At 38.9% G+C, this 19945-nt stretch overlaps 1 protein-coding gene across 1 annotated transcript in view; it reads left to right on the top strand.

Annotated features, from left to right (window-relative positions):
- MEGF10 (multiple EGF like domains 10) overlaps positions 1-19358 on the top strand; it is a 397687-nt gene extending 378329 nt beyond the window's left edge. Inside the window, exons 21-27 of the mRNA XM_030927482.1 lie at positions 686-814; positions 3136-3372; positions 5225-5352; positions 6763-6886; positions 12682-12726; positions 13507-13713; positions 15217-19358. Of these exons, the coding sequence (XP_030783342.1) occupies positions 686-814; positions 3136-3372; positions 5225-5352; positions 6763-6886; positions 12682-12726; positions 13507-13713; positions 15217-15434 (1088 nt within the window). The 3' untranslated portion in view covers positions 15435-19358. The remainder of the gene's footprint in view (positions 1-685; positions 815-3135; positions 3373-5224; positions 5353-6762; positions 6887-12681; positions 12727-13506; positions 13714-15216) is intronic.
- The last annotated feature ends 587 nt before the right edge of the window (positions 19359-19945 follow it).

The following is a 19945-nucleotide window of genomic DNA, read 5'->3' as shown; positions in this document are numbered from 1 at the left end:
AACAATATTTTGTCACGAAGATTTTTAGATTTAACATGCTTACACTATCCTTTGAAATTCATGCCTAACTCTTATTACAACCACATTGTAAGAATCCCATTATTTTTGTCTTTGAGACTTCAACAAAATCCAGAGTTTGAACCACTCCATAGCAAATGAAGTTCTTACCTAGAAAATCAACAAAACTTGTTGTCTGCCTCTTCTCCTATTCCTGGCTAATTCAGTTGAGAATGTGTGTTTATGAAGATCCCTGAGCCTACAGTAAAATATATGTGTTCTCAAGAAAGCATCTTTAGTTTATGCTCTTCAGTCTAGGCCCCTTTCAGCCCACAGTTTTGCCTGGTAGACTTGTCTCAAATTGCCCTTAGTGATTATCTTCATCTGTTCCATGGGAATTCCACAGACTCTCCATATATGCATCATAGAGGTGGGTATGTAGCAGCTGAAAGTGTCAGGAGCTCTAATGTTGAGCAGCCCTGGCTCTAGCCCTGTGCAGTCTGGACTGTGAGTGCCACCATGATTCCGGGAATGCTGTCCAGTTCTGGGACACTCTTGGGGGTACAAGTCAGCCTCAATAGGAATCCCCTGAAAGGACTCTGCTCTAGATGTGCAGAGCTTGCAGTCAGAGGCAGCCTTGCTCCAAATTCCCAAGGCTGGAAAGCTACATTTGACTTTCCTTCTCTAGAGTGCCCTGCAGGAACATATGGTTATGGCTGTCGCCAGATATGTGACTGTCTGAACAACTCCACCTGCGACCACATCACCGGAACCTGTTACTGCAGCCCCGGATGGAAGGGAGCGAGATGTGATCAAGGTAAAGATGCTAACAAATGTTTGTAGTATTGTGTGAGCAGCATGTACCAGTCTATGCGAAGTATTTTCACTTGTGTTATCCAGCATAATCTTCACCACAACTCTAAATGGCGTAATTGGTTACTTATTTAATTTCCAGATGAATGCCTTATCGTTGCTCTCCTGCGGATAAGGAAACAAAAGCTTAGAGAGGCCGAGTAATTTTCCCAAGGTCACATAGCTAATATCCAGAATATGTCATAGCTTTTGTGCCAGATTTTTGTTATTCCAAAACTCGTGAACTTCCTACCGGGTCTATAATTTCTTTTCAGCTTTATTGAGATGTAATTGATACACAAAAAAAATACCTATTTAATGTGTACAATTTAATAAAATTTGGACTATCTACATACCTATGAAACCATTACCATAATAAATGAAATATCCATCACCATGTGTTTCCTCATGCCCCTCCCTACTTCTACCACCCCTTATGCCCCAGGTAATCACTCATGTCTTTTCTGTCAGTATAGATTAGTTTTCATTTTCTAGAATTTTATATAAATGAAATCACATTGTACTCTTTTGGGTCTGGCTTTGTTTATGCAGCATAATTATTTTGAAATGGAACCATGTCGTAGCACATATCAACAATTCAGTTCTTTTCATTGCTGAATAGTATTTCATTGTATGGATATACTATAATTTATTTCCCTATTCATGTGCTGATGGACATGTGGATTGTTTCCAGTTTGGGGCTCTTACAGATAAAGCCACTATGAACAAGAGTGAATCAAGTTTTTGCACGGACGTGTGCTTTCATTTCTCTTGGGTAAATACCTAGGAATAGAATAATTGGATTCTATGGTAGGCATATGTTTAACTTTTTGTAAAACTTGTGCCACTGGTTTTTAATTGAGGAGTGTGTCATAACGACCTGGGAATAGTTGTCATGTACACGGTCCCATTTGGGAAATTCTGATTCTGGGATTGGGAACTTTGAGAAAGTGCTTCTGATGGTTCTGAAGCGTGCCCTGCAGACAGCCACAGCTCTTACTGCCGGTGGTACTCCCTGGTAGGCAATGAGCAGATGGGCTATAAAAGGCTTTAGAAAATTGATACACTGTTGTAGATGGCGTCATCTTAAACTGCAGACCATGTAAATATTTACAACATTTAATTTCTTTGGTAAAATAACTTTTACATGCTTATGATTTACATTTGACTGTCATAACAATAGAATGCGATCTTTCATGATCACATCATAATTACAAATACGCTGTAATCTCGCTACATTGTCAGGTCTGTGTTTCAGGTCATATTGTTTTGTAAGAAGGTCCTTCAGCATTTAGAATCATAAAATCATAGGAACGTTTACTTGAGCTGGAAGCAGTGACATGGAGGCCTCTTTTCTCATTTATAGATGATAAAACTGCAGCCTGAAAGCTTAAGGGAAAGTTCAGAATATCTAGGTCAATTTTTTTAGATGCCAGATTTCTTGACTTTCAACCCATGCCTTTAGCGTCCTCACTTGATGGACCATAAGGAAGAACTATGTAATGCCGAATTTTGAATTTAATGAGTAAGGTATTATGATAATGCTATCAGGTATTATCAGGACAAAGCTTTCTGTCATGGAAAATAACTTTGCACAGAACAATATCTTCTGAGGTAAAAGATCCATTGTAATTAGCATAAGGCAGATCCTGTTCTTAGACTAGATTTATAATGGTGTTATGCTTGCTTAGAAGGAAGATTACTCTTAGAAATGCTAAGGATAGACATAAAATTTGGGTAAGCAGTTGGGACATTTAGCATTTAACTCTGCATAAACTTTATTTATTATTGAATAGTGAAGCAAAATAAAAAGTAGATAAATTGTTACCCCAAATTAATTGCCAGTCTAAGCATTTAATCGGAAATATATAAGAAGCTCTCAAACCCTACTGTTGAATCTCTTTGGGTTTAGAAAATCCTGTCTCTTTCTTTACAGTTTTTTAGAGACAGGGTCTTGCTATGTTGGCCAGGCTGGTCTCTAACTGCTAGGCTAGATCAGTTCTCCCACCTCAGCCTCCTGAGTTGCTGGAACTCTGGGCACGCATCACTGTGCCCAGCTTCTGTCTCTTTTTGAGGCTTACAGCAGCCTTTCTCTGGGCATGGATAGGCTGACAACATCTGACAATGAGGAATGTTTGCTTTTTCTTCCTGCTCTGTTTCCAAATTAATGTTTTATGAACTGAAAATATGGAGGCATTAGCACAGAAGGAGGTTTTTGTAAGTAGAGATCAAACATTTATCCAGCACATTGTCATCCTTTCTCAAGTCTCTCTTTTCTTTTTCTAGCTGGTGTTATCATAGTTGGAAATCTGAATAGCTTAAGCCGAACCAGTACTGCTCTCCCTGCTGATTCCTACCAGATCGGGGCCATTGCGGGCATCATCATTCTTGTCCTAGTTGTTCTCTTCCTACTGGCATTGTTCATTATTTATAGACACAAGCAGAAGGGAAAGGAATCAAGCATGCCAGCAGTTACCTACACCCCTGCTATGAGGGTCATCAATGCAGATTATACCATTTCAGGTAAGAGCGGAGGCAGGAGAGGCATTTTGCTTCTTGAAAAGTTAAATTTCACCCTGTTTCCTTAAAACTGGGTGTTTGGCTGTGCTGTCCATTGTTTCTGTCAATTCTCATTGAGATAATTCTGTGGAAAATGTATACATTGCTAGAGATGAGTTTTTTATTTCAACAATAGTAAATTGTCATTCTGTGGTTTGCTATGAGGGTTTTAAAATTGAGCTCATTGTGTTGTTTGTGCTTTAGATTTAGGGAATTTCAATCCATAAGGAGCTTTGTATCCAGCCTCAAGGTTTTGTCATATGTGAGGGGTGTGGGGAGGAAGAGAGGATGATGAATTTACCAAGGTCATGGATCAGATTATGGAGCTGGACCATTTTCCTGTCTCTGAATGGGGTACTTTCTATATGCTTCCCAGCCTCTCCCTAGGCCTACCCGAATCATTAACTGGAGGGAACCAAGTTACACGAGAAACAGCTTTTTGGTATTAGCAAGAACCAAGGCAGCCCTTTAAGAAAACTCTTTTGATTTTTTCTGTTCTGTCACAATGCCTCATAAAAGAAAAAAAAATTATAATCAATCATCAGTGGAAGCAACCACTTACATGGAGGAATTTAAAAGTTTAAAATCTTTATTACTTTCTGGATGATTATTGAAGGCTTTCTGGTTGGTTACATGTTTAAAACTACAAAATTCTGTGGAAATAGGAGAAGTAGCTGATTTACATAGTAGTGCATTTTCAGTGCAGAATTATTGTGTCAAGAACTCAAGTGTTTAAAAAAAGGAAAGTTGCAGAGTAGCTTCAAATGATGCCTTCCCAGCTCTACAAGCCCCAAAGCAAAGAGCAGTTGTCTGTGGATACTGTGAACAAAAGTTCTCTGAAAAGGAATTTGGAGGAAAGAGATTTTGTTCCAGTGAACAGTCTGCAAACCCAGGAGTTGCAGGCAGTGTAAAATGAAGGTGCAGTTCAGAGAACAAAGGGAAAGCTTGAGTTTTATAGCAAAAGTCCCCATCCAGCTTCCAATCAGGCCCTTTTATGCAAGTGAAGGATTGAAACTGGTTTAATTCTAATTGGTCAGTGCAACTGAGTTCTGGTTGGTTGATACAGCTGAACCCTGATCGTTTGATAAAGCTGAGCCCTGATTAGCTAAGGCAGGTAAGCTCTGATTGGTCGGTTCAGCTGAGCTCTGAAAAACCCAAAGATAAAAGGCTGGGTTTTCAGGGAACTCAGAGTACAGGTGTGACACTTAGTCAGCAAAGGCCTGCTTGACTGTATTTTAAATTTATGCCTAGTTAGCCACTCCTATGGATCTTAAAGGATTGTTTTTTTCAGTTTCACATTTATTTGTTCACAAGCTTTCATACTTTTCCAAGGAGGCAGTTAGGAAGGCAGAGGCCTGTTGCTTCTAGAAGCTTTGCTGAGTAGGCTGGGCAGGAGGAGATTCTGCCCAGCTTGTGATATGGAAGCAGTCCAGACATTTGTTCTGTTATTTATTTATTTATTTATTTATTTATTTAGAGATGAGTCTCGCTCTGTCACCAGGCTGGAGTGCAGTGGCGCCATCTCTGCTCACTATAACCTCTGCCTCCGGGGTTCAAGCGATTCTCTTGCCTCAGCCTCCCAAGTAGCTGGGACTACAGGCGCCTGCCACCATGCCCGGCTAATTTGTTTTTGTATTTTTAGTAGAGATGGGGTTTCACTGTATTAGCCAGGATGGTCTCGGTCTCTTGACCTCGTCATCTGTCCGCCTTGGCCTCCCAAAGTGCTGGGATTACAGGCGTGAGCCACCTCGTCCGGCCTTTTTTCACACGCATTTATGGGAGCCTGCTGCCTTCACCGTTTCCTTCCTTTTTGCAGGAACCCTTCCTCACAGCAATGGCGGAAACGCTAATAGCCACTACTTTACCAATCCCAGCTACCACACGCTCACCCAGTGTGCCACATCCCCTCACGTCAACAACAGGGATAGGATGACCGTCACGAAGGTGAGAGGCATTGGCTCAAGTCTTTGAAAATGGGCCGGGGAGAGAGGAAGGGAACCAGAATATATTGAGGGTCGCTGTTTACCAGAGGCTGTTCTAGGTACTTTACATACATAATCTAATTTATTCCTCTAAACAGTCCTCTGGGTGTGCCTTGGGAATCTCAACATTACTGATGAAAACCTGAGTAGTGGGGAGTTTAAGTTACTTGCAGACGTAGCTGCCCAATAATGAGTGTGGCAGCTGCTGTGTGAGTCAAAGTCTCTCAGTCTCTACAATCTGTACTGTTTCCATTACACTGCTTTAGAAAAACGTTTCTAATTTTACATGACATTTAAAAATAATAACTCATAATGACATTAACAAAAACATAAAGACCTATAGCAGAATCAGCCGTGGGCAAAATATCCAAGTGCATCTCTTCTGACCGCCCATTCTCTAGTACCCTTTCCTGGCCAACTGTGCTTTAGTAACAACAGCAGTAACATGCACTGATTTGGGTTGAACCACATGAAATTGCTATTTTTGTAGGTCAACAATGGTCACATAGCAACAACCTAATATTATGTGCCAAGCATTTCTAATCACTTAAAAAATACAAACTCATTTAATCTTCACACCAAACCTGTAAATCGAGCGATTATTATGCCGATTTTACAGATGAGGAAAGTGAGTCACAGAGAGGTTGGAAACAGAGCTGTCTGGAACCCAGAGCTGTTCCTCTAATAGCACCCAAGTCACCCCTGGGTCTTTCCCACAATGCTCTGAAATCTCAAACATTTCTTTCTTCCAAACATACCCAAATTATATTTCTAATCTCTGTTGTCTGATTCCAGTGCTCTATTAGAGAAAAGAAATCAAGTTAATTAAATTAATCCAGTTGTAATTTAATTATTGTAGCTATAGATTTTAATTATAGTGCCTCATGGTTAAATACCACTCCACATTCTCCAGAGACTTTCACATTCATCAATTTATTTGTTCTCATACAAATCAGGGAAGGGGGCAAGGCAGATAATCTTATCCTCATGTTTATGCCTAGGATGACTGCTAAGAGTCACCTGTGACTCACACAAACACAATTTTTGATGGGAGGGCTTAGACCAAGAAGTCTTTTTTTTTCCAATTCAAAGTTATATGTGTAGACATACAGATAAGGTCGAATTGGCACAGGATGACAGAGTGAAATGAAGATCTTGAGGTGGTGGAGGGAATAGCTGGGACTGAAGGACATGAACTCCTGCCAGCTTCCAAGTCCTACCAGGTTACAAGCAGTCACCTCGGCCCCTGAGCTTAGCCCCCTCTAAGGACTGGTCCTCAATATGTACCCTGGACCTTTCCCCAGGTCCATAATGCTGTGCTGTGCCACATTGTATTTTGTTTTTAATCTTTCATTGCTTATATTTTTAACAGTCAAAAAACAATCAACTGTTTGTGAATCTTAAAAATGTGAACCCTGGGAAGAGAGGCCCTGTGGGGGACTGTACTGGGACATTGCCAGCTGACTGGAAACATGGTGGCTACCTCAACGAGCTTGGTGAGTTCTCCCAGTGCACATCCCCAGCACGCCTGGACCTATGAGTCCCTGAAACAGTCATAAATCTCTGTCTGTGCCAAGATGTTCTATTGAAAACTTGCATCAAAAAGCACATTTACAGAATTATGCCTAACACCTGTACAGGGCTAACTACCGTCCTAAGGGCTTTATCTATTCAACAAACATTTATTGAATTCCTACTGTGTTCCAGGAATTGACCAAAAGAAATTGGGGGCCGGGTGTGGTGCCTCACGCCTGTAATCCCAGCACTTTGGGAGGCCGAGGCGGGCGGATCACGAGGTCAGGAGATCCAGACCATCCTGGCTAACATGGTGAAACCCCATGTCTACTAAAAATACAAAAAATTAGCCAGGCATGGTGATGGGCGCCTGTAGTCTCAGCTACTCGGGAGGCTGAGGTGGGAGAATGGCGTGAACCCGGGTGGCGGAGCTTACAGTGAGCTGAGATCACGCCACTGCACGCCAGCCTGGGCGACAGAGCGAGATTCTGTCTCAAAAAAAGTAAAAAAGAAAGAAATTGGGATCTCTGCCTGCTCATAGCTTACATTCTAGCTCTATGCCTATTAACTTAATTCTCACAAGTACTCTAATAGGTAGGTACTATTGTTATCACCATCTCCATGTTACAGAAACTGAGTCATAACGAATTACTTGCACAGCGCCTCATTGCCTATTAAATGTCAGAGCTAGTATTGCACCCTGTCAGCTTGGCTCCCAGATGTGCGTTCCTCTTTGTTCTCTTTTGATATAGGGTATCCGCACTTGAGATCCCCTTCTCTTTCAGGTGAGGAAACAGAGATACCAACAGGAATACAGTGGTGGATCAGTGATTCAACTTTTTGAAATCAGGACTCCTTTACACTCTTAAAATTTCTTGAGGACCCCAAAGAACTTCTGTTGATAGGGGCTATATCTATTTATATTTATATATATATTTGTATTTATATATCTATTTATATTTATCTATGTATCTAAATATATTATATATTTATATAAATATATATCTATATATATTTATAAATGAAATTTAATATGGTAATGAAATTTGATATGTAAATAAAAGTAAAGAATAGAGTATTTAATTTATTTAAATTAACAATCATCACATTTCACGGTAACATAAATTTTGTTTTTATGAAAAATAACTACGTTTTCCAAAACTACCCAAAATTAGTGAGAAGAGCAACACTATTTTACATTTTTATAAAAACTCTCTTTAACGTCTGGCTTAATAGAAGATAGCTAGATTATCATGTCTGCTTTTGCATTCAGTTGGTTTTGATCTCATACTTTGTGTAGCTTCTGAAAAACTCCACTGTATGCTTGAAAGAGAATTAGAGTGAAAATGGCAAATAATGTTGTATTGTTATGGAAATAGTTTTGCAGCTGGGCACAATGGCACAGGCCTATAACCCCAGCTATTTGGGAGGCTGAGGCAGGAGGATTGCTTGAGCCCAGGAGTTTGAGTCTGATCTGGATCACATAGCAAGACCCCACCTCTTAAAATATATATGTGTATATATAGTTTTGATCTCATAGGTCTCCTGAAAAGGGGGCAGGAGTGCTTGGTCCACACTTAAAGAACTGTGATATACCATTAATTATGTGGTGCAGTTTCTAAGCCTGTACCCCGTATTTACAGGGAGGAGTTTGATGATATGGTAACTTACAGGTGTGCAGTGTCTTATGGATAACAAATCCTTTCACGTACATTTATTTGGAGGTAGGTGCCAGAAATCCCAGTTAAATTTGAATTTCAGATAGATAATAAATTTTTTTTGTATAAATAATCACAGGTATTACATGGGATGTACGCTAAAGATTATTTGTTGTTTCTTTAAAATTTTAATATAGCTGATTTTTGTGTATTTTTATTTGTTAATGTTTTGTTTTGTTTTTGTTTTTGAGACAGAGTCTTGCTCTGTTGCCTAGGCCGTAGTGCAGTGGCATGATCTCGGCTCACTGCAAGATCTGCCTTCTGGATTCAAGCGATTCTCCTGCCTTAGCCTCCCAACCAGCTGGGATGACAGATGTGCACCACCATGCCTGGCTAATTTTTGCGTTTTCAGTAGATACTGGGTTTCTCCATGTTGGCCAGGCTGTTCTCAAACTCCTGACCTCAAGTGATCTGTTTGCCTCGGCCTTCCAAAGTCCTGGGATTACAGGCCTCGGCCTGTTTGCTAAATTGGACAATCCTCCTGGGTGGACCCTGTCCCGTGAATCTTGTATAATAGAGGAATAAACTGGGAGGCACAGAGAGGTTAATCCTCTTGTCTGAAATTTCAAAGGAGGAAAGGGGTAAAGCCAGATTTCCAAGTTGGTCTTCTGACTGCTCCCCTTAAACACTGCTTCTTCTGTAAGCAGTGTCAGGTTTTCTGAGCCAGTCATAGGAACTGATCCCTCCGGGAATGCCTGTTTCTATGGAAATAAAAATGTTTAAGTGGTGAATACAAATTCTTAGTTGTTTCCATAGTGTCGTGGTTATCACGCTTGCTGTACAAATTCCTAACTTTTATCTGCATTCTATACCATTTTTATCAATAGAATGTGTATTCCCAACCACAGTAAAATTATTTACATACAAGACTCACAATATGCTTATTGGTAACATCATCTAACATTAAAGGAGACTTTTTAGGAGTCTTAATTACATTTATAATTTAGCTCAGAGGAATATATGAATTGATATTCAGCAAAATACCAACCAGCACTGCTGAAAGAAAAGTCCTCTTGTTCTATCTTAGACCACTGTGAAAATTCCAGAGGATACAACATCACTGCATTGGTCATATGTAAACGTCTCTGCTTTGTGGCTCAGTGAGACCCAAGGGACTGAGTGTTAGGAACATAGAATCTTCATTGGAAATTCTGGATCGTCTTGGTTTGTTCTCACTCGGGAATAATTCTGCATTTAACATCCCTTTAAAGTTGCACAGAAAAAGTTCTTCGCAAAGGACAGAGTCAGGCATGTTGTGGATAATAAAGTATACAGGTGCTTTAAATGATGGAATAGTTGTCGTCATGGTGTCTGAAAGAGCCTTGAATTACACACAAAAGGCCCTGAGATATGGCACTGGGCCAATCACTTACCTTCTCAGAGTTGATTTGTTCATTTGTAAAATGGGAGTAATAACCGTGTACTGGATCATTGTGTGAATTAAATTAAACCAAGCATTTGAAAGCCCTGCCCCAGGGATTGGTATATACAGGAGTTTATAGGGAATCCTGACTGCTCCCTCATTAAAACAGCTCCCTGATCCTCCAAGGCAATGAAGAGAGAATCTGGCAGGGGTGTCTGGCCTCACAGCCCCAGCTCTTATTCCCTAACTTACTATCTGCTCCATGCTGGTTCTGTCTTTCACATCTTGGTGGAAGGCTAGCCACTGCACAGCTAAGATTAAAATGGACACTTAACAAGACTTTGCTACAGTCTGGAGATGACCAAGAGTATTTGGCAAAGAGGAGTGTAGACAGAGCTCCTTGATAAAGCTGTTTCCAGGGGCCACAGACTGTGCCCCATCTTCATGGGTCCCCTTTATAAAGTCTGGGGATTCCCAAGACCACCCTGACTTCTGACATCAGCTCCAAGTTTGAGGATCACCAAGACCACCCTCAGGATCAACATTTTGCTACAAGGACTCACTGAACTCATTGAATGGGCATTCTCATGGTTACAGTTTAGGGGGGGACTCAGTCATATGGACGTGATTGACTCCCAACATGTAGACATGATGGACCTTTAGCCTTTCTCCTTCCAGAGGTGGAGGTGACACCATATGGCCCAAAACCCCCACCATAAATCACTTGGTTACACTATCCAGTGTAGCCTTGGGCCTCCAGGTGAACAAAAGCACTCCTATTGGGCAGGACAATAGGACTTCAAGATCACCTCCCAGGAGCTGAGGGCAAAGGCCACCCCTTTCTTTGATCAGGTTAATTCTTCACTACACACCAATTTATGCTGCCTTCCTGCGTAATCCTGTGCCTTTCCCTCCAGCTGTAGGCTTGGTTAGACTCTTCACATCCCAGATGCAAGAGAGTGTGCCTGAGAGAGGAAAATATTCCTGTTTCCTGTCCCACAATGATGGATATCTGACAGACCCTCTCTCTTTAGGAGAGGCTGCTTCCTCCTCCACAATAGTGTGTGCTTACTCAGTGATCCCCATAGGACACCAACATCACAACTTGAGCTTCACATCACTCTAAGAGACGCATGCACAGTGGCAAGGGTATCATTTCCTTAACATTCTCAAATACTTCCCTGGAATGTTCATTGCTAGTCGTTACTTTACTCTCTACTTAACCTAAGTCTGTAACATTCGTATTGTATTGTATTGTATTGTGTTGTGTTGTATTGTATTGTATTGTATTGTATTGCATTGTGTTGTATTTCAAAAGATTAGTGACGAGGTTTTGCCGTATTGCCCAGGCTGGTCTCGAACTCCTGAGCTCTAGTGACGAGGTTTTGCCGTATTACCCAGGCTGGTCTCAAACTCCTGAGCTCAAGGAATCCACCCACCTTGGCCTCCCAAAGTCCTGTGATTACAGGCATGAGCCACCGCACCTGGCCTGTAATAGTCTTTTAAAAGACAATTGAAAAAGGCTAGGAGTGCTTAAGCAAAGACTGAAGCAGAGGGTAGTATAATGCACTGAGTGTTAGAGTAATTGACACACTTCATTTGTATGCTGCTTCAGAGTTTACAAAGCCTTTTCATATGCTCTGTTTCACTTAATGATGACAAAAAACCCTGGAAGGCGGGAAGGCAAATTTTGTTTTCCCCATTTTAGAGATGAGAAAATTGACACTCAGAGAGTGGAACATCTTGCCCAAAATCGTATGGCCATTAAGTGATGATATGTAATTCCTTTGTCTCCTAATCTGTAGTTTTTTCCTCTTTGTCACAGCTCCAGTAGAATACTTGGTTCCCATGCAGTATTAAGAATGCAATTTTGCATGTATACACCAGATAGTATAAAATGGGCTAGGTAATGTCCTCTTATTTTGTTTTTAATAGTGTGAATTTGTGATTAAATGCTTATATTTTATACAACATGCTTATGACCTGATTGATTTCTGTAAGAGGTTTCACGTTCTGTCTTACCTACATGCTCAATTTTTTCCAGCATGAGCAGGAACGCTCCTATTTCCCTCCCCACACCCACGAAATAAAGGCTGGCCATTTTCCAACGAGAAAGTGGGTTTTTTGTGTGTTATCTAGGCTCATGCACAATTATGTCCCCATACCTGGAAAAGTCAGATGGTTAAAATAAAAACTGAATAAAGAAGGGCAAGAGCTAGTATCACCTGTAAAGTGTTAGTCAACAGTGTTGGAAGCTTCCAGTCTCCAGAAAACATGCTTATAGTGAAGACAATAAGACAACCAAAAAATGATTATTGGGAAAACGGTTTGAAAACCATCAGAGCCTTGAAAGAGCTGCACATAGGTGTGAAATGTCACCTCTGGTCTTGGCTGTGTCTTTTCACTGTGCAACCTTGAATCAGTATACTGATTTATCTCTGGGCCTCAGTTTCTATCCTGTTTTGACTAGCTTTTCCTGAATCACTGTAAATGACTGGGTGAATGACCAAATGTATGTGTGTTTAATTCTAAGCACTGGGGACATCTGGGACAACTGATCCAGTGTAAAGACTTGAAAAGCAGCAGCCTGGTTGTTTGCTGCAGTGGGAGATCCTCTTCCAGGACCTTGGAATATTGGATGGGATTTTTCTTCCTTTAAATTCTCACTGGGTGTTTTATTCTTCCTTTATTACAGGTGCTTTTGGACTTGACAGAAGCTATATGGGAAAATCCTTAAAAGGTATGGTGTAAATTTGAAGAAGAAATCAGAAGCACAATTAAATTTTTTTAACCTCAAAGACTGAAATATTTTTTAAACAAGCAAGAGTGGCAAGAGAAAATGTAGAATTTTTAGTGTGGTCAGTTACTACAGCAAACACACAAACGTGTGACTGACATCAAGAAACTGACCAGAGGTGGACCTTGGTAGAGCTTAAGTCTTTGGGGAACAAAAGATTCAGTTTGCTGAGGAAATACTCATATGAAAGAAATATGGCTTATGGGGAGACAGAAACGTATAAGGGGAAATAGCAGAGACAATAAGACAAGATCCGCATGGTTACATGTTGACCAAGGTCTGCATTTTAGGATGGGTGTGAGTGATTAGGTGCCTAGTACAGAGTTTTACCGGAAGTCCTCCCAGCACAAATGCCTTCTTGTCATGATAATCGAGCACTCTTGGTGCTGCTGAGGCCATCAACAGCTGGTTTCTTGATTGAACTTCAGTAAATTTTCTATTAATAAAATAGAATGTAATTGATTATATTTGAATGTGATCACAAAAATGAAATCAGATAATGATACTGATGTCAGTACTCATCTTGGAGAGGAACTAAAGCTGCTTTACGAGTGGGTCATTTTATAGCAAATTCTCTCCAAAACAAGTGGAAAAGGTGTAGTAGTATTTTCAGTGTGTAGAATTATGGAAACCTAGCTATAAAGAAAAAAAAGTAAATTATTACCAAGAAATGATGTTGCCAGTGACACAGCATTAGCTTTCTCTTCCCATTTCTCTTCACAGACCTGGGAAAGAATTCTGAGTATAATTCAAGTAACTGCTCCCTAAGCAGTTCTGAGAACCCATATGCCACTATTAAAGACCCACCTGTACTTATCCCTAAAAGCTCAGAGTGTGGTTATGTGGAGATGAAATCGCCGGCACGAAGAGATTCCCCATATGCAGAGATCAACAACTCAACTTCAGCCAACAAGAATGTCTATGAAGTTGGTAAGATCTCTTAACCATAGAAAGAACTGAGTGCATAAGTTTTTAAAAACAGTTTTAAAGTCTTTACGAATATAATAGTTGCAGGTCATAGAAATCGTTTTGAAAATAATGGTCCGTATTTTATTTTATTTTGTATTTTTTTGAGATGGGTCTCTCTCTGTCACCCAGGTGGTGTGCAGTGGCACAATCATGGCTCACTGCAACCTCCACCTACCGGGCTCAAGCCAGCCTCCCACTTCAGCCTCCCAAGTAGCTGGGACCACAGGCAAGCACCACCACGCCCAGCTAATTTTTTGTATTTTGGGTAGAGATGGGGTTTTGTCACCATATTTTATTAATAGATGCGACCTGTGTTTTTAGTGATCGTAGTAATTGGTGCCAAAGGAATTTTCCAGGGACAATATCATTTAGAAAAATTTAAGGTAAATTTTCTTTAATTTTCACCTAATCATCCATCTTCTGTTTTGTAACCATAGTGAATATTTTGGCACACATGTGGATAGCATATGTATCCTATTAGCTAATATATCTAGTTAGCCAAAACAAATGGTTCAAGTGGATTAAACAGGTGATTCCATTTCCTGGTTCATTATATTAATATAATGCATTTAGCAAGATTGAAACATTTTACTTTTAAACTTGTCTAACATAGTTATAATATTCTCTGACGTGAATGTGATGCAAATTAATATGAATTCGATTTAAAATTGAGATTATTTTGATTGTCTTTTGCAAATACCACTTGGGAAACGATAAAACATACCACCACTACCGTTGGCTAAACAATAGGGCTATATATTTTCATTTTTTTCTCTCTCTCTATTTCTATATCTCTGTGAGTATTTGTGACTTTAACTTTAAAATATTCTCTACTGCTTGTAAATGAAGTGCCTACTTTACTACTAGTATTTTATTTTATGCCAGGTATGTCCCCAGGAAAAAATACACAAAATAATTTCTTTTTAAAGTATTAAGACAGCTTTTTAAAATGGAAGTCAAAGTGAACTAAATTTATTTTTGGAAAGTCAGTAGCAATTCTCCTTTAAACCGTCCCACAAACCTGCCACAGTAGGATGGGAACTCAACTGAGAGCCTGAGTCTTGAGTCCCAAAGCTGTGAACTTGTTGAGTGTTTTCATGAACCGAATTAGCATTTGAGAACCTCAGTCTTCTCACCTGTGGAATAAGGGGCTTGGCTACATTATCCCCAAGGGGTTTTTCAGACCATGATTCATATCCAGGATTCTGTATATTCCCTTAATGTCTTCATCTTGATTATGTGGTCATCCTTTTGTTCTGAACACCATTTGTGTTTGCCAGTTGATCCAACTATACAGAATTGCCACCTGTATGTGATGATTTTTAAAATCATGTTTTTAAAGCCAGTATTTCCTTATATTTTTTTAAAAGTCCCGTTGGTATGTTTGAGATTTGCAAGAAATGCCATATTGTTTTTAAAAATGTTTCCATTGCTGATAAATTAATGTGTCCTTGGTTATCACAGAACCTACAGTGAGTGTTGTCCAAGGAGTATTCAGCAATAATGGGCATCTCACCCAGGATCCATATGACCTCCCAAAGAACAGTCACATCCCTTGTCATTATGACCTGCTGCCAGTCCGAGACAGTTCATCTTCCCCCAAGCAAGAGGACAGTGGCGGTAGCAGCAGCAGCAGCAGCAGCAGCAGCAGCAGCAGCAGCAGCAGCAACAGCAGTGAATGACACCAAAGGACCGCTTGGTAGCCACTGGAAACCTTTCCAGAACTGCTATTTGGTTCTTCTCCATCCTCGATTTTGCCACTTTCATGTGAATGTTAATCAACTTGGTAGGCAATTGTTGGACGTGAACCAGAAAGCTGAAAACTGAGGCTGCAATTGTTGGATATGAACTGGAAAGCTCAAAGCTGAGGCTGACACTGACCATAGGTGCTTTTTGTTCAGGTGGATTTAAAGGAGTTACAGATGTGATTTGCCATTGCTGTTAGTTTTTGAACTATAACCGTGAAGCATGACTTATTATAAGATGTTTGCTGAAAGCATGAACTTGCAGAACTCCCTCAGAGACGCAGGTTACAGTGGACATTGGCATTGTTGCTTGAACAATTAAAATTTGAGTATTTTCTTTCTCATTTGCATTATACAGCTGTACTAGGATTGTACAGTTTACCATAAAATTTACTTCATGAAAGTGGGAATCACTGAACATGCAGAAGAAAAGGAACATATTGTTAAGTCCTTATTCTTAACTTTATTCAACTGGACTCAGAATTGCAGGGATAATATGAATGCAGGAGGAAACATTCTGTCAGGTGGTATAACTGGATAGACTTTGAATATACTCTAAAAGTGGACAGAAAATTTAAATATGAAAATCTTAGGTTTTGTTTAGAATAAGAAAACATACAATTAGAATTATTTTAGAAATAGTAGGAAGTATTGCAGAAGTCAATACACAAATGTGCCAGGCAGAGGTGGTTTTCTCTCTGACCCTCATCCCGCTTCAGATCTATGACATTATTATGATCACTGGCTCCATCATACATATTCACCACTTGAGATTCATAACATATCAATAGTTATTTCGTAAATATAGAAATGAAATAATTTTATTTTTGACAGACTGGATGGAATGAGTGTGTAATGATTGATAAAGGTTGTAAATTTTAAGTGCAAGATGATGCCTACGTTTTGTAAACCATTAGTAATATGTGCTGTAATATAGAATTAGCGGTACATTTTGATTAATCTTTCCCTAGAAGTGACTGAAATATTTTTGTGCATATTTGAGAAAGGGCACTTTCCTTTTATTAATTGTCAATTTAGAGAAACTATGCTTAAGCTGGTCTTTTGCATTGCTAATGTGACATGTACCCCACTTTTCATTAATTTGTATTTCCATTTTTAAGTTGCATATTCTATGTTTTGTAGTGTTTGGATTGTTAATGAAAAATTGTTATATTGTGTGTTCATTGTTCCTTGTATTATTGCCACTTATCTTTTGCTTGATAAAAATGCATTGTTCTTTTTTCTTTTGGAGGCACAAGATGAAAATATATAATTTGAATTGATTAAAATTGGCCATTACTAAAATAGGTAACCACAGGTGATTGGCTTATGATTGAAATAGAGATGCTTTTCAATATTCCAGAATAGAGTTCCTTTTGATCTGTTGGTTCTGAGCCTTGGTTAAACCAGGGAGAAGGGGAGCAGAAAGGAAATGTTACTGCATGAGTACTACAGACTCATCTTACAAAAAACTCTCATTATGGTGATCATAGAATTGACCATCCAAACTGGGAGACTCTTGAGAGTAAATGGAGGGCATTGTTAATAATTATCTTGTGATGAGCTTAAATCTGGACTGTTCCAGGCAAACCAGACTTATCTTGCAATATGAGAATGCTGACATGATGCAAGAAAGCCAGTTTCCCTTCCATTGATCTATTTGACCAAACGAAGGGGCTGAAAAACTGAATAAGGAAGCAACTTTATAAGAGAAACAGTGGTCTTCGATCTTTTAAAGACATGAAATCCTACATGGCATTTTGTCTCAGTGAGTCAGTTAACAAATATGTATGTGCATCCCTTCTGGTAGTAATGCACATAAGTCATTGTCTCTGCTGGTTATGGAGTTGGAATATCCAGTTATTTCATGTCACACATCGGCACATATGATGGTAGTTTGATCAGATGGATAATACAGCAGACTCACTGCATTGATGGCTGCTCATTTTGAGGAACTCCAAAGTCAATTCAAGGAAATAAGGAATGACCTGGAACACACCTTAGAAACAATTGATTTATTCCAATAGTTAGCCACCGGCTGGCTCCCAACTCTAGGTGATAGGCATCTAATTGAGACACGTGTGAGTCAGTAGCCATCAGGGGTCCTTATTGGTAAGAAAAAATTAGACATTTTCCCCCTTTTAAAGATCATCTCTTCTGAGCTCCATGGTAAATTTGAATTTCCCCATTATTCTCTAGAGATAGGTCAAAAAAAAAAAGCTGTTTCTTTTCTCATTCCACTATTAATAAATTAAAAGCTTACTGTACAAAGGCAACAGCAACTTAAAAAAAAATCTGGGCAATAGATGTGGACTCCAAAGGGCCACTGCTATCCCTTCCCGTGTGCTCTTTTTGACAAGTAAATCACTCCAGTTAGCTGATGTCCTGAAATGACATTTGTGTTCTGAATTGAGGCAATTCTTATTAGAGCTTACTCAGGACTTTTCAAACATCAGGACACATGTAGCAATTTGGATGTTGTAAAACTACGTGTTACATTTGGAGAGGTCTGGTTGAGAAGGCAAAATGTTCTAAATATTTTGATATCAATTTGGGTAAAGGAAAACTTTTGTTAGAATGAGAATTGAAGAGAAAACAAAAGAACCTTGGCAAAATTTTCCCTCTGAAATTACAAACTTTAGGAATTTTTCCAGATGTATCGAATTTAATTTTACAGTGATGTCACTCTTCATACCAAGTGAATCTATTCTCATGACCTTTGAACCCATGTTAATATTGGACCCTATAACTAATTTCCTTTCTAAATCCCGTGGTGGTCAAAGCAGTAAAGGAGTTTAGAGATACTTAGCCAATGCCAGTCATATAGTATTGTTAGCCAAACTATTATTCCTTCCTTAGAAGTTGATGTATCAGAAAATGTATAAATTATTTGTGTTTATATATAAGTACATCAGAACTTGCCCAAATGATAACTCATGTTTGCTTTAATAAGGAGAATATGTTATTTGAGGCTAATTATATGATAATAAGGAACATTTTATAATTATTTACAGTGTTTGACATTAATCGCTGTCCTATGATACAGTAGTAATGTTAATAGAGAGTTTAATATGTTTAGCGTTATCTTTATGGAATTTATATTCACCAATTTCAGGAAAACCAGCCATAGAACTTTATAATAGGACAGTTGTAACCTGACTGAACCAAATCCATCAGCATAATGACTGTGTGTTGTGAGAAATGCAAAAACTTTATGAAAGTGTGGTCATCTTGACCCCCACAGAGCCACAGTATCCGTCAATTATTGAGATTTTTAAATGGTAAATATTGCAAAAGTTAAACAAGGGTATCATGATATCATTTATAATTCATGTCAATATTAGTAGTCCACTTTATGCTTAAACAAAATCATACAAAATTAAGTTTTAAGGTTATATTTTTTAAGATAATGAATTTTCTATCTCTGGGCAACATGTCTTTATTATTCAAGCTGAATGTTTAAGAGAGATTTTGGTCTTCAAGGCTTCACGTCGTGAAAGTGTATATGCATATGCAAGTGTGAATCACATGGTGTGGATGGTTGCTTGTTTATTAACTAAAGATGTACAGCAAACTGCCCTTTTAGAGTCCTGTTAATATTGATGTCCTAACACTGGGTCTGCTAGTTCAGTATTTAGTCTAGGCTTCATTTTGATATGACTGAATTGCAATCTATATTTTTAAAAAGAAAAAATCAAAATGCATTAGGATTTATGTGGTTGTGGCAAACAAACAATGCTTTCGGTGTTGAAATATCTCTATTTTCCAAAGATGATAAACTTTCATCATTATTAGTCTACATTGTCATTTATATCACCAAATGAGTTTATAGATTAATGCAATAAACTTTCTAATAAAAAACTCTAGTGTTTCTTTCTATATCTGATTCTACTGTTGATTAATGAGAGAAAAAACCTTGTGTTCTATGGGAAAAATAATATTTTATTTTCATATGTGGCCCCATAACACTTTACAGACACACTTAAAAAGCAATATATACCATTTTATTATATTTCATTGCATGTGTATAGGCTGTCCCTTCAGACTACTTGTTCTTGATGGACACAGGCAACATTTTATTCATATTTGGATCCCTGGAACTCAGGTTAGTGACTGAGAGTCAAGTCTTCTGTAACTAGCTTTAGGTTATAGTGTGGATTTGCTTTCTAAATCTCATACTTTCATTTATGACTAAAACATCTTTGAAACATTTGTCTTATAGCACTGCAGAGTAGGGATTAAACATGAATAAAACATTGTTTCTTCTTTCAATAGCTGTTTCTTTACTGGGGCCCTGAATGCCAAGCACAGTTGGGGATGCAGAGACGTGTAAGGCATGAGCTGTCTTCGAGTCCCTTATTATTTAGTTAGGGAAATAAAGCATCTGGCTAGCTGTGTGACTGTGGTTCTGTGGGTTAAGTTAGCCTCTTAAGGCCTTGGTTTCTATA

The sequence above is a fragment of the Rhinopithecus roxellana genome, chromosome 3 (genome assembly GCF_007565055.1).
Source record: "Rhinopithecus roxellana isolate Shanxi Qingling chromosome 3, ASM756505v1, whole genome shotgun sequence".
Classification (NCBI taxonomy): Eukaryota; Metazoa; Chordata; class Mammalia; order Primates; family Cercopithecidae; genus Rhinopithecus; species Rhinopithecus roxellana.
This window is presented reverse-complemented; position numbering and strand designations above follow the sequence as displayed.